Genomic DNA, 15,109 nt, shown 5'->3' with positions numbered 1-15,109 from the left:
CGGGGTCACAGAAACGTACATTGGCCCAGTTGGCAGACACTGATAGCGACACGGACTCTGATTCCAGTATCGACTATAGCGATTCCAGATTAGATCCAAAATTGGCAAAGAGCATTCAGTACATGATTGTGGCGGTTAAAGAGGTACTACATATCACTGAGGACCCGGCTGTCCCTGATAAAAGGGTCTGCATGTATAAGGAAAGGAAACCTGAGGTAGCATTTCCTCCCTCTCATGAACTGAACACGCTATTTGAAAAACTCTGAGAAGGTCCTGACAAAAAGTTTCAGATTCACAAAAGAATTACGGTAGCTTATCCATTTCCCTCGGCGGATAGGGAAAAGTGGGAGTCACCACCCACCGTGGACAAGGCCCTGTCACGTTTGTCTAAAAAGGTGGCGCTCCCGTCACCTCACATGGCGGCCCTTAAGGATCCTGCAGATCGTAAACAAGAAACTACATTAAAGTCCATTTATGCAACCACTGGTACGCTACTCAGACCTGTCATTGCGTCTGCGTGGGTAAGTAGTGCTATCGAAAAGTGGACAACTTGTCTTCTGATATAGATACCCTAGATAGGGATAGCGTCCTCTTGACGCTGGGTTATATCAAGGACGCTGCAGCATACCTTAAAGAAGCTGCAAAAGATATTGGTCTTTTGGGATCAAAGGCCAATGCCATGGCAGTCTCAGCTAGACGAGCGTTGTGGATTCACCAATGGAATGCTGATGTTGATTCCAAGAAAAGTATGGAATCTCTACTATATAAAGGTAAGACTTTATTTGGTGACGGCCTTGATGATTTGGTATCTACAGCTACCGCGGGTAAGTCATCCTTTTTGCCTTATGTTCCTCCAAAACAAAAGAAAACACATCACTATCAGATGCAGTCCTTTCTGCCCAATAAATACAGAAAGGGCCGAGGTTCTTCCTTCCTTGCTACTAGAGGAAGGGGAAGAGGTAAACGATCACCAGCCTTGTCAGGCTCCCAGGAGCAGAAGTCCTCCCAGGCTTCTGCCACTTCCACCGCATGACGTTGGGGCTCCTATGTGGGAGTCCGCATCGGTGGGGGCACGTCTCAAACTCTTCAGTCAGTTTTGGGTTCGTTCGGACCTAGACCCATGGTTTTTACAAATATTATCCCAAGGGTACAAGCTGGAGTTTCAAGACGTTCCCCCTCGCCGGTTTTTCAAATCGGCCTTACCAGCTTCTCTTCCGGACAGGGAGGTAGTTTGCGACGCAATACAAAAGTTGTGTCAAAATCAAGTTATCGTCAGAGTTCCCCAGTCACAACAGGGAGAAGGCTTTTATTCGAGCCTGTTTGTGGTCCCGAAGCCGGACGGCTCGGTCAGACCAATCCTAAACCTGAAATCCCTAAATTTCTACCTAAAGAAATTCAAATTCAAGATGGAGTCTCTCTGAGCAGTGATCTCCAGTCTGGAGGAAGGGGATTGTATGGTGTCGGTGGACATAAAGAATGCCTACTTACATGTTCACATTTATCCTCCGCATCAGGCTTACCTGAGGTTTGCAATTCAGGATTGTCTTTACCAATTTCAAACGTTGCCGTTTGGTCTGTCCACGGCTCCGAGGATTTTCACCAAAGTGATGGCGGAGACGATGGTTGTCCTTCGCAAGCAAGGAGTCATGATTATCCCTTACTTGGATGATCTCCTGATAAAGGCGAGATCCAGGGACCAGTTGGTACAAAAAGTTGCACTCTCCCTGACAGTCCTTCAGCAACATGGTTGGCTCCTAAACTTGCCAAAATCACAGTTGATTCTGATGACGCGGTTGTCGTTTTTGGGAATGATACTGGACACAGAACAACAGAGAGTCTTTCTTCCAGTGGAAAAGGCTCTGGAACTTCAGAGTCTGGTCAAACAAATTCTGAATCCAGCAAGAGTGTCAATCCATCAATGCATTCGATTGCTGGGGAAGATGGTTGCAGCCTACGAGGCCATTCAGTTTGGCAGTTTCTATGCCAGAGTGTTCCAGTGGGACCTGTTGGACAAGTGGTCCTGGTCCCACTTACACATGCACTGGAGGATAATCCTGTCTTCCAAAACCAGGGTATCACTCCTGTGGTGGCTGCACAGCTCTCACCTCCTAGAGGGGCGCAGGTTCGGGATACAGGACTGGATCCTAGTGACCACGGATGCAAGCCTCCGAGGCTGGGGAGTAGTCACAATGGGAGAAAACTTCCAAGGAAGATGGTCAAATCAGGAAACTTGTCTCCACATAAATGTTCTGGAGTTAAGGGCCATTTACAACAGCCTTCTGCAAGCAGAATCTTCTTCGAGATCTACCTGTACTGATCCAGTCGGACAATGTAACAGCAGTCGCGTACATAAACCGTCAGGGCGGAACGAAAAACAGAGCGGCAATGGCAGAAGCCACAAGGATTTTCCGCTGGGCGGAAAAGCATGCAAGCGCTCTGTCAGCGATCTTCATTCCATGAGTGGACAACTGGGAAACAGACTTCCTCAGCAGACACGATCTCCATCCAGGAGAGTGGGGCCTCCACCAAGAAGTCTTCGCAGAGGTGACAAGTTATTGGGGAGTTCCTCAAGTAGACATGATGGCATCTCGTCTCAGCAAGAAGCTTCAGAGATATTGTTCCAGGTCAAGGGACCCTCAAGCAATTGCAGTGGATGCACTGGTGACACCGTGTGTGTTTCAGTCGGTGTATGTATTTCCTCCACTTCCTCTCATTCCAAAGGTTCTAAAGATCATAAAAGAGAGGAAAGATCTGGGCGATCCTCATTGTCCCAGACTGGCCAAGGAGGGCTTGGTATCCAGATCTTCAGGAATTACTCATAGGAGATCCCTGGCCTCTTCCTCTGCATGAGGACCTGTTACAACAGGGGCCTTGCGTGTATCAGGACTTACCGCGGCTATGTTTGACGGCATGGCGGTTGAGCGCAAAATCCTAGCCCGTAAGGGTATTCCCAGTGAAGTCATTCCCACACTTATTCAGGCCAGAAAAGGGGTAACGTCTAAACATTACCACCGTATTCGGAGACAATATGTTTTTTGGTGTGAATCCAAGGGGGCTCCTACGGAGGAGTTTCGACTAGGACGTTTTCTCCATTTTCTACAAGCAGGTGTGGATGCGGGCCTAAAATTGGGCTCAATTAAGGTACAGATTTCGGCCTTATCGGTTTTATTTCAGAACAATTGGCCTCCCTTCCAGAAGTTCTGTTAGGCGCCGGGGTCCGCTCGTCGGTGCGGCCCGGCGCCTAGCAACCAGGGACGCCGTGCGCGTACAGCCGCCGGCTCCCTGGCAACGCTAGACGCCGGGCGCACGGAGCCGCTCAGACCCTAGCAACGGGGACGCCACGTTCGGGCCGCGTTCCCCGTTGCTGGGTCTTTTCTAATTGTATAATGGTGTGCTGGCCGTGCAGCATGCAAGCTGCACGGCATTACTTGTGATTACCCAGTCTGGCTCCTGATTGGGGAGCTCACAGTTATAAGCACCCTTTGGACTTCTCACAGACGCCGGTGATAGCTTCCTGTTTGCCTGTGTCGGTTACAGAGAGTTTCCAGTCCTGCTCAATCCGGTTGTTCCTGTCCTCAGTGATCCTGTACTCGGAAGTTGTCATCTGTTCCTGGAGTCTGACCGAGCACCTTTAACATCCTGTGGTGTTCGTGAGTCGCGGCGTAGCCGTGTGTTGCGGCTTGACCGCTTACTGTTTATTATTTTGTATCTTTGTGTTCTGGAGCTTTTGCGGAGGATTCCGCTCCCCCTGATCCACTCTGGTATCCAGCGGTGCTGGATAGGAGTTACGGATCAGTGGATCTTTGGTTGTCCTTTTCCCTGGCGGCTAGTCCGCACATACTTTTTGGTTTAGTTAGTTAGCTTGTAACCCCTGGCCTGGTTGCTTAGTCAGAGGGCCCCTTGTTATCACCCTGTCTCGGATTTCCCTTTGTCTCTCATTAAGACCTGAGGGGGCATCGGGGTTGGGCAGACATAATCCGCCCTTCGAACGCGGCTGCCATGGGCTCAATTCTCGCAGGGGATTTCTGATAACACGGGCGAGACAACGGAGTTAGGGCGCCAGGGGTTACTAGGCTCTCCTGCTCCCACAACCAGTATATCTTTCCAGTACTCAGACCTCTGCCATAAGATCTCCTCTGGTCTGGAGTACGGGAATCATAACATTATCACCGGCCAGACTAAAATTTAAAATTAAACAGGAGTTAATTTTTCCCTTGTTCAGTTGGGAGATTTGTCGGCCTCATGAATCCCACCGGTGTCGGGCAAAATCCTGGCCAGCTTCTAGTTAGCCAGATTCAAGAACTTACTCAGATGGTTCAGGATCTGTCCCTTCGGGTGAGGTCACAGGAAGATCTGTTACGGACTTCCCCGAGGGTCATTCCTGAACCAAAAATGCATCTGCCTGACCGTTTTTCTGGGGATAGAAAACAGTTTTTTAATTTTAAAGAGTCTTGTAAACTTTATTTTCGTTTGAGACCAGTCTCCTCAGGTACGGAGGCTCAGCGGGTTGGAATTATTATTTCTCTGCTTCAGGGGGATCCTCAGACCTGGGCTTTTGGTTTAAAGACAGACGATCCGGCATTATTTTCTGTAGACGCCTTTCTAAAGTCTTTAGGGCTATTGTATGACGACCCTGATAGAGAGGCATCCGCCGAGAGTCAGTTGCGTGCTCTCAGACAGGGTAGGAATCCCGCAGAGATTTATTGTACGGAGTTTCGCCGTTGGTCGAACGACTGTGGATGGAATGACCCAGCCCTGCGCAGTCAGTTTCGCCTCGGCTTATCTGAGTCTATAAAAGACAGTCTCCTTCAGTATCCCGCTCCTGAGACTCTCGATAAACTCATTGAGCTCTCTATTAAGATTGATCGTCGGCTCAGAGAGCGGAGGGCTGAAAAAGGAGCATCTGTCGGGTCAACTCCTTGTGTTTTTTCCATCCCTGTGGACATAGAGGAGCCTATGCAGATAGGTCTCTCCAAACTGTCTCCTGAAGAAAGAACCAGAAGGCAAAATTCTGGTCTTTGTTTATACTGTGGAGGTAAGGGACATTTTGCCCGTAGTTGTCCGAACAAGTCGGGAAACGTCTCGACCAAGTGAATTGTGAGGGGGTTCACTTTGGTCTGCAGCTTATCTCCTCAAATAATTCACTGTTAGTCCCAGCTAAAGTTTCCTTTGGCAGCCTCTGTTCCTCGGTCTCTGTTTTTGTGGACAGTGGAGCTGCAGGGAACTTTATGGATTTAACATGGGCCAAGACCTTAGGTATTCCTCAGTTAGCCTTGGGTAGGTGTATCACCATGCATGGTTTAGATGGGAGTCCCTTGTCCAATGGGGTTATTTCTCTCTGTACACCTCCTGTTCTACTCTCGGTAGGAGCTCTGCATTCTGAAAAAATTGAGTTTTTCCTCACCCATTGCCCAGCAGTTCCAGTGGTTCTGGGTCACCCTTGGCTGGCCTTTCATAATCCCATCATTGATTGGCAGTCGGGGGAGATCTCACAATGGGGTACCATCTGTAATAAGGAATGTATTACGCTTCCCATCAGAATAGCTGCTGCCATTCCCGCACCCATTCCTGTGGAATACCAGGATTTTGTTGATGTTTTTTCCAAGGGCAATGCGGATATTCTGCCTCCCCATAGGCCTTATGATTGTGCTATTGAGCTAATTCCTGGTGCCACTTTGCCTAAGGGAAGGTTATATGCATTGTCCGGACCTGAAACTGTGGCCATGAATGAGTATGTTAAAGAAAGCCTAGGGAAAGGATTTATCAGGCCATCTAAATCCCCTTTAAGTGCAGGCTTCTTCTTCGTAGAGAAGAAGGATGGTTCACTCAGACCCTGCATTGACTTTAGAGCCTTGAATAAAATCTCAGTAAAAAATACTTACCCTCTGCCACTGATCTCTGTCCTCTTTGATCAGCTACGTTCGGCTGTGATTTTTTCTAAGATTGACCTGAGAGGAGCATATAACCTCATCAGAATCAAGTCAGGGGATGAGTGGAAAACGGCATTCAGTACTCAGTCAGGCCACTATGAGTATCTGGTTATGCCATTCGGCCTGTCTAACGCTCCGGCAGTTTTCCAGGATCTCATTAACGATGTGCTCCGTGAATTTCTTGGAAAATTCGTTGTAGTCTACTTAGACGATATTTTGATTTATTCTGACTCTGTAGAACAACATGTTACCCAGTTGCGTCAGGTTCTAAAAAAATTACGTGAAAATCACCTATATGCCAAGCTGGAGAAGTGTGAATTTCATGTCACGGAGGTATCCTTTTTAGGATACATTATTTCCCCTCGGGGATTCCGTATGGAACCAAAGAAGCTCCAAGCCATCCTTAGTTGGGCGCAACCCACCAACTTAAAAGCAATTCAGCGCTTTTTAGGGTTTGTGAACTACTATAGAAGATTTATTCACTCTTTCTCTGACCTAGTTGCTCCCATTGTGGCACTGACTAAGAAGGGAGCGGATCCTACCAATTGGTCACGTGAAGCCGAGCTATCTTTTCAGGCCTTGAAACAAGCCTTTGTCTCAGCCCCTGTCCTCAGACACCCCAACCCAGAATTGCCTTTCATTGTTGAGGTTGATGCCTCAGAGGTTGGAGTAGGGGCTATCCTATCTCAGAAGGATCCGGATTCCCTTGAATTACACCCTTGTGCCTTTATGTCCAGGAAATTCTCTTCTGCTGAATCCAACTACGATGTTGGTAACCGGGAATTGCTGGCTATTAAATGGGCTTTCGAGGAGTGGAGGCATTGGCTTGAGGGAGCGACTCATATCATTTCAGTTTTGACTGATCACAAAAATCTTCAATACATTGAATCAGCTAAACGACTGAATGCCCGGCAGGCTCGTTGGGCTTTATTTTTTACTCGTTTCAAATTCATTATCACCTTCAGGCCAGGTTCCAAGAATACCAAGGCAGATGCCCTGTCACGCAGTTTTCTTCCAGTTCAAGACAACAGTCCTGTTACTCCCATACTTCCGTCTTCAGTCATTCGGGCAGGCCTCACACAGGATTTATTTACCCAGTTAAAGCTGCTTCAACATCAGGCTCCTGGAAATACTCCTGCTGGTCGTCTTTTTGTCCCTGAGTTTTTGAGAGCAACTGTTTTGACGGAGTTTCATGATAGCAAAGTTGCCGGGCATCCGGGAATCGCTAAGACTTTGGAATTAGTCTCCCGCTCAGTATGGTGGCCTGGTCTTTCCAAAGACATTAAGGAGTTTGTTTTTTCGTGTCAGGTCTGTGCACAGCATAAAGTTCCCCGTTCTTTGCCTATCGGTCAGCTTATGCCCTTGAATGTTCCTCTTAGGCCATGGTCTCATATCTCCATGGATTTTGTGGTGGACCTCCCTCTGTCAGCCGGATGCCGAGTCATATGGGTGGTAGTGGACCGTTTTAGTAAAATGGCCCATTTCATTGCTCTTCCCCGATTGCCATCTGCCCAGGGATTGGCAGTCTTGTTCCTCCGCCATGTTTTCAGACTCCATGGGTTACCCACTGATATTGTTTCCGATCGGGGTCCACAATTCATTGCACAGTTTTGGAAATCTTTTTGTGTCTCATTGAAGATGAAATTATCTTTAACGTCAGGCTACCATCCCCAATCCAACGGGCAGACTGAGCGAGTTAATCAATCACTAAAACAATATTTGCGGTTGTACTCGGCCAAACTCCAAAATGACTGGTCTGAGTTTCTTCCATTGGCGGAGTTCGCTTACAATAATGCCTGTCATTCCTCCACCAATGTGTCTCCATTTTTTGCAGTTTTTGGTTTTCACCCCAGAGCTAATTCCTTTTTTCAACATGCCTCTGTCTCCTCACTGACCTTGACCTCTCATCTTAGGCTCATTTGGAGAAAAGTGCACCTGGCTCTCAGAAAAGCGGCATTTCAGGAAAAGAGATTTTCTGACAGGCTCCGGCGGCCGTGCACTTTTAAAGTAGGAGATAGGGTGTGGTTGTCGACTCGCAACATTAAACTTCGACAAACCTCAGCCAGATTGGGTCCTAAATTTATTGGACCATTTCACATTATCAAAAAAGTCAATCCAGTTGCCTTCCGGTTACGTTTACCAAAAACTTTACGGATCGGAAATACTTTCCATTGCTCATTGCTGAAACCATATGTTTCGTCCAGTAGATTTCCTCGTAAGATATCTCAGGAGAGATCACCAATAGTTGTACAGGGTCAGCAGGAGTTCTTGGTGGAGAAGGTTCTCGATTCCAAGTTGTCCCGGGGTCGGCTTTATTTTTTGGTGCATTGGAGAGGTTATGGTCCAGAAGAAAGGTCTTGGGTCCTGGATAAGGATCTCCATGCCCCGAGGCTCAAGAGGGCATTTTTTTGAGAATTTCCTCGGAAACCTGGCTTTAGGGGTTCCTTGACCCCTCCTCAAGGGGGGGGTACTGTTAGGCGCCGGGGTCCGCTCGTCGGTGCGGCCCGGCGCCTAGCAACCAGGGACGCCATGCGCGTACAGCCGCCGGCTCCCTGGCAACGCTAGACGCCGGGCGCACGGAGCCGCTCAGACCCTAGCAACGGGGACGCCACGTTCGGGCCGCGTTCCCCGTTGCTGGGTCTTTTCTAATTGTATAATGGTGTGCTGGCCGTGCAGCATGCAAGCTGCACGGCATTACTTGTGATTACCCAGTCTGGCTCCTGATTGGGGAGCTCACAGTTATAAGCACCCTTTGGACTTCTCACAGACGCCGGTGATAGCTTCCTGTTTGCCTGTGTCGGTTACAGAGAGTTTCCAGTCCTGCTCAATCCGGTTGTTCCTGTCCTCAGTGATCCTGTACTCGGAAGTTGTCATCTGTTCTTGGAGTCTGACCGAGCACCTTTAACATCCTGTGGTGTTCGTGAGTCGCGGCGTAGCCGTGTGTTGCGGCTTGACCGCTTACTGTTTATTATTTTGTATCTTTGTGTTCTGGAGCTTTTGCGGAGGATTCCGCTCCCCCTGATCCACTCTGGTATCCAGCGGTGCTGGATAGGAGTTACGGATCAGTGGATCTTTGGTTGTCCTTTTCCCTGGCGGCTAGTCCGCACATACTTTTTGGTTTAGTTAGTTAGCTTGTAACCCCTGGCCTGGTTGCTTAGTCAGAGGGCCCCTTGTTATCACCCTGTCTCGGATTTCCCTTTGTCTCTCATTAAGACCTGAGGGGGCATCGGGGTTGGGCAGACATAATCCGCCCTTCGAACGCGGCTGCCATGGGCTCAAGCAACCATAGTCTCGCAGGGGATTTCTGATAACACGGGCGAGACAACGGAGTTAGGGCGCCAGGGGTTACTAGGCTCTCCTGCTCCCACAACCAGTATATCTTTCCAGTACTCAGACCTCTGCCATAAGATCTCCTCTGGTCTGGAGTACGGGAATCATAACAAGTTCATACTTTCGTGAAAGGCGTGTTGCACATCCAACCTCCATTTGTGCCTCCAGTGGCACCATGGGATCTTAATGTGGTGTTGCAGTTCCTTCAATCACATTGGTTTGAACCTTTACGGAAGGTGGAGTTGAAATTCCTCACCTGGAAAGTGGTCATCTTGTTGGCCTTGGCATCTGCAAGGCGGGTGTCTAAGTTAGCGGCCTTGTCTCACAAGAGCCCTTATTTTATCTTCCATGAAGATAGAGCTGAATTGAGGACACGTCAACAATTTCTACCGAAGGTGGTTTCCTTTTTCCACATGAACCAACCTATTGTGGTGCCTGTGGCTACTGACGCCTACACCGAGTCAAAATCTCTGGATGTGGTCAGAGCTTTGAAGATTTATGTCGCCAGAACGGCTCAGATTAGGAAAACAGAAGCTCTGTTTGTCCTGTATGCTCCCAACAAGGTTGGGTGTCCTGCTTCCAAGCAGACCATTGCACGCTGGATCTGTAACACGATTCAGCATGCTCATTCCACGGCTGGATTGCCGTTACCGGAATCGGTAAAAGCCCATTCTACTAGAAAGGTGGACTCGTCCTGGGCGGCTGCCCTGGGGGTCTCGGCATTGCAACTTTGCCGAGCAGCTACTTGGTCGGGGTCAAACACATTTGCAAAGTTCTACAAGTTTGACACCTGGGGGGGTAATTCCAAGTTGATCGCAGCAGGATATTTTTTAGCAGTTGGGCAAAACCATGTGCACTGCAGGGGGGGGGCAGATATAACATTTGCAGAGAGAGTTAGATTTGGGTGGCTTATTTTGTTTCTGTGCTGGGTAAATACTGGCTGCTTTATTTTTACACTGCAATTTAGATTGCAGATTGAACTCACCACACCCAAATCTATCTCTCTCTGCACATGTTATATCTGCCCCCCCCTGCAGTGCACACGGGCCCTCATTCCGAGTTGATCGCAGCAGTTCATCGCATCGCAAAACGGCGAAAATCCGCCAACTGCGCATGCGCAACAGCTATACTGCACGTGCGCAAAGGGAGCGATACGACGCTTGAGCAAAATTACTAACTGAAAACCTGCACGTACTACACCACCGAAAACTGGGAGTGACGGAGGCGTGACAGAGGCACGGCTTCGCTATCTAACGAAATTGGCGTGAAAGTGGGCGGCTAGTGTGGGAGTATGCAACCAGCAGTAGGCGTGTTTTGAGCAGAAATGCGTATACGATGGTAAATGTACACAACAAATGTTCGCTATCCTGTCGCAGCCGAGGAGTAAGTCTGCAGTTACTCTGCACTTGTGAAGTACTGTGACTAGTGTGTCTGCCCTAATTAGCAATTGTTATGCCAATGAATTCACCTGTTGTCCAATTACTGAGCAAACACTGCTCAGTCAAAATACTACAGACAGCAATTGTCTGGACACATAAGATTTTTATTGTTAGCACCTACACATCTGACATGCTCCCAATTAATCTTTTTTTTTTTACCCAAAATAAACATTGATGTTAAATACATGTTGAAATTATTTAATAGTAGCAAATGCAATCACGTGTGAATAAACCAACTTAGAAACTACATCAGCTAAATCTTATCGACATAGACATATTCCTTTGTACATACCAAATAACATGAACCACATAATGCAGGCTACACTTAATGTTACTTAATTAAAAAAAAAAAAAAATTTTGGGGGGGAATATATGTCCATATCTAATATTAGGTAATGTTGCCCCTAGTAACCCCAGGTCCTATTTTTAAATTTTTAATTATATGCCCAGTTAAGTGTTATGCAAGGCATACCTGTTTAAATTTTTAATATGCAATGTTTGTCTAAATATTCTGATTGTAACCCTTGTTCCACAAATGTCTATATGCCATGCATCTGTTTACATTACAAATGACACAACATATGATCCTAAATGTCGAAAACTTTGTGACTTTGTGCAGCTGATTGTTATTGACAAATGTGGTGAGTACACAGATTGTAACAATTACTTTTCTTTAAGTGTGTGTGATTTTGAGTGTGTTTGTGTGTGTGTATGTGAGTGTGTGTGAGTGTAATTGTGAGTGTATGTATTGTGTTTCTTGTTCTTCCGCGGCTGCAAATTTCCGCTATTGTGACATGTACCCACTGTCCTTCACGGCAATGAATCAATAAATAAATAATCAATCAATAAAGTTTATTAGATGACACCATAAATTTACAACCAATCACATGCCACCACACACTATAAATATAAGCCCATATATGGAAAACGCCATTGGCACCATGCGCGCAGCAGCATTTAGCCACCGTGAGCTGCGCGTGTTGGTCGCGGTGATGGACCGCCGCGTAGGCCGCACAGGCCGCGCAGGCCCCTTTATCCCCAATAGGATAAAGCACGAGGCCTACGCAGAGTTCCGCCGCATACTCCGCAGCCGCACCCGGACCACACGCTCCATAATCCAGCTAGAAAGGCGCTGGAGCGACCTCCGCCGTCGCACACCGGACCTGTTGGCGGAGCTCCGCCAACAAATCCGCACTAGACGTAGGCGCAGTAAGTTTCATATTACATTAAATAACACTGAGATTATTAGCAGAAACTTGTAATGCAAAACTTGCATATTTTCACTAAATTATATAGTGTGAAAATTAGCACACTTACAATGAACTATTGTAGAACAAACATGACACAGTGTGTGTGGCTAGGGCAAGCAGTACTGACTGTGTAGCAAAGTGCTTCTGAAAAATTGAATGTTGTTGTACTGAGTTGCTACACAGGCTGTCAACTGAACCCAATAACTTGCTCTGTGGGGTAAATTTACTAAGGTGGGAGCTTTTTAGAACTGGTGATGTTGCCTATAGCAACCAATCAGATTAAATCTATTATCTTCTAGAAGCAGCCTAATAAATGTTACGTAGAATCTGATTGGTTGCTATGGGCAACATCACCAGTTTTTTTTAAATAAAAAAATTATCAATTTTACCCCTGTGTCTTTAACATGGGACAGAACAGTGTAATAGAAAAATACTGTTGTTATAATTTTTAAACCAACAACCTAAATATTACCTATGTCATTCAAGGGCGAGCACAACGGCAACCTGCTGCAGAAAGTCCAGACCAATCCCCTTCTCAGCCCCCCTCCCTTTCTGTCGCCCAACCCCCCTCTACTTCCCAATCCCCTTCTCAGCCCCCCTCCCCTTCTGTCGCCCAATCCCCATCTCCTTCCCAATCCCCTTCTCAGCCCCCCTCCCCTTCTGTCGCCCAATCCCCCTCTCCTTCCCAATCCCCTTCTCAGCCCCCCTCCCCTTCTGTCGCCCAATCCCCCTCCCCTTCCCAATCCCCTTCTCAGCCCCCCTCCCCTTCTGTCGCCCAATCCCCCTCTCCTTCCCAATCCCCTTCTCAGCCCCCCTCCCCTTCTGTCGCCCAAACCCCCTCTCCTTCCCAAACCCCTTCTCAGCCCCCCTCCCCTTCTGTCGCCCAAACCCCCTCTCCTTCCCAAACCCCTTCTCAGCCCCCCTCCCCCTCTCTTTACCAATACCCCTCTCTGTCCCCCTCCCCCTCTCTTTACCAATACCCCTCTCTGTCCCCCTCTCCCTCTGTAGGCCAAACCACCACTCCGCCCACCTCCCCCTCTCTTTCCCATTCCCCCTCTCTGGCCCCCTCCCACTCTGTGGCCAAAACACCCTCTCCGCCCCCCTCTCCATCTCAATCAGACCCATCCTCTCTAAACAGCTCCCCATTCCATCCTCCTTCCCCAATCCCTCCTCCTTCCCCAATCCATCCTCCTTCCCCCATCCACCCTCCTTCCCCCATCCACCCTCCTTCCCCCATCCAGCCTCCTTCCCCACCCAGTGAATGGGCAGCAGAAGCCCCTGAGGCTGTTGAGGGTGCTGCACATGTGGCTGATGAGAGTAAGTTTTAACACATTTAAAATTTATTTGTTACCTACTTTAACTTCAAATTCCAATACATGCAGTGTTGTACTGTGGCCAATCTTGGCCCAAGGAAAAATGTTCGTTTTCTTCATCATGGTATGGATGTTGCATTTACATTTGTGTGAGTATCATTAGATGTACAGTGTCTATGTCTGCAATGTTTAGGGTGTCCACTCTAGGTCGACACTCATTAGGTCGACAGGGTTGCCAGGACAACAGGGTTTATATGTGCTAGGTTGTCAGTGAAACAGTTAGACCTGAGTGGAGTTTAGTATGTTGTTGTTCTTTTACACTTGTGCATGGGTATTCCTAATATTTGCACATTCAACTCGCATGCTTCACTTTGTTAGCCAGGCTAAGGACACAATGATTTGTGTTGTGAAAGTTAAACTCAAAAAATTATTTTTTTACTTAAAAAAACATGTTTCACCTTATGTAGTAAGGCAGGCTTTCAGGGAGTGTGGGCATGCTAGGATATGTTGTCCTTCTGAAGATGTTGATATGCAGTGTGATGATGCAGGGCAAACAACAAAAAATACAAGTCTGCTTCACTCCAGATGTGAATGAATCCCAGCATGGGGTTACATTTAATAAGATGGAAGTTTTATTCAAGATGGGATGTTGCCCATAGCAACCAATCAGATTCAACTTCTCATTTATTTAGCACCTTCTAGAAGATATGTGGAATATGAATGGTTGCTATGGGCAACGTCCCATCTTAAATAGAACTCCCATCTTAGTAAATGTACATCATGGTGTGGTACACTTTTTAAAATTGAAAGTTAACAATAACAAACATTGCTGAGCATGCTTGTGTGTTGGTATGCTACTGTTTTAACATTCAAACATCCATGATGTAGTCCCTTTGCCATTAAAGTGTGCTTTGTGGCTTGCTTGTGTAATAGGTAATGTGAGTAAGTTTTTTATTTTTATTTTTGCTCTTCTTTTCAGATGGTGCAGTTGGAGATCCCACAAGCCTGCCTGGCATCATTGCAAGCCTAAAGGCTAATTTGCAGGCCATGCTGGCAAATGTTGAGAGGATGGAAAACATTTTCTAATTTGTTAATTGTAAAATTTGAAAATATTTGTTCTTGGTTATAAAAAAAAAAAAAAAATATGTACAAAAATAAAAAATTTATTATTACAGTTAAGCGGTTGTTGTGTTTTTTAATGCAATAAAGGAACAGCATATTGCCTAGCAGAAATTGGTTACCTTACAAAAAACACACATCAAACTTACGAATATTAATCTTATTATTTACAAACAAACAAACAAATTATGTCAGTAAGTAGCTTATTGTTTAGAAAAACATGTAAACACATATATTCACACACTACACCTTCACACAAAAATATGCTATTTAACATTAGGCCAGCACAGTTTACACATCTATTTCACTTATTTATAAACAAACATGGTAACGGCCAATTATGCCTACAAAGTGTTCTGTAGGTATTCTTTGAAGACTTAATTGGTCATGACCACAATCATTCATTACACTAATTAGATTCGTAATTGAGGAAGGCTTGTTGAGTTTGAATTGAAAGGTGTAATATAACTTGGAAAAAAAACCCATTGCTGTGCGTTTTTCTGCAAAAGCGTGAGCATTTTTAAGAGGAATGTGTAAATCTACGAGGAGTTAGGATTTTTACGATGAGGTTTGTGAAATTGCGATGGGTTCGCATTAGTGCGATGTCATTTGGCATACGCCTACTTTGTACGTACAAAATATCAAAAATACGTTGGGGGCGGTTATTCGCTATTGTGCAACGTGTTCACAAAATTGCGAATATGTTGTGCGAACGAACAAAATAGCGA

The 15,109-nt window shown here is 46.6% G+C and overlaps 1 protein-coding gene across 1 annotated transcript in view; it reads left to right on the top strand.

Annotated features, from left to right (window-relative positions):
• Positions 1 to 14,400, top strand: part of LOC134934516 (uncharacterized) — a 29,656-nt gene extending 15,256 nt beyond the window's left edge. Inside the window, exons 3-4 of the mRNA XM_063929944.1 lie at positions 12,436 to 13,266; positions 14,242 to 14,400. Of these exons, the coding sequence (XP_063786014.1) occupies positions 12,436 to 13,266; positions 14,242 to 14,348 (938 nt within the window). The 3' untranslated portion in view covers positions 14,349 to 14,400. The remainder of the gene's footprint in view (positions 1 to 12,435; positions 13,267 to 14,241) is intronic.
• Positions 14,401 to 15,109: the final 709 nt, after the last annotated feature.

Source organism: Pseudophryne corroboree, chromosome 6 (assembly GCF_028390025.1).
Source record: "Pseudophryne corroboree isolate aPseCor3 chromosome 6, aPseCor3.hap2, whole genome shotgun sequence".
NCBI classification, from domain to species: Eukaryota; Metazoa; Chordata; class Amphibia; order Anura; family Myobatrachidae; genus Pseudophryne; species Pseudophryne corroboree.
The sequence above is the reverse complement of the archived record's forward strand: the minus strand, read 5'-3'. Positions and strand labels throughout refer to the sequence as shown.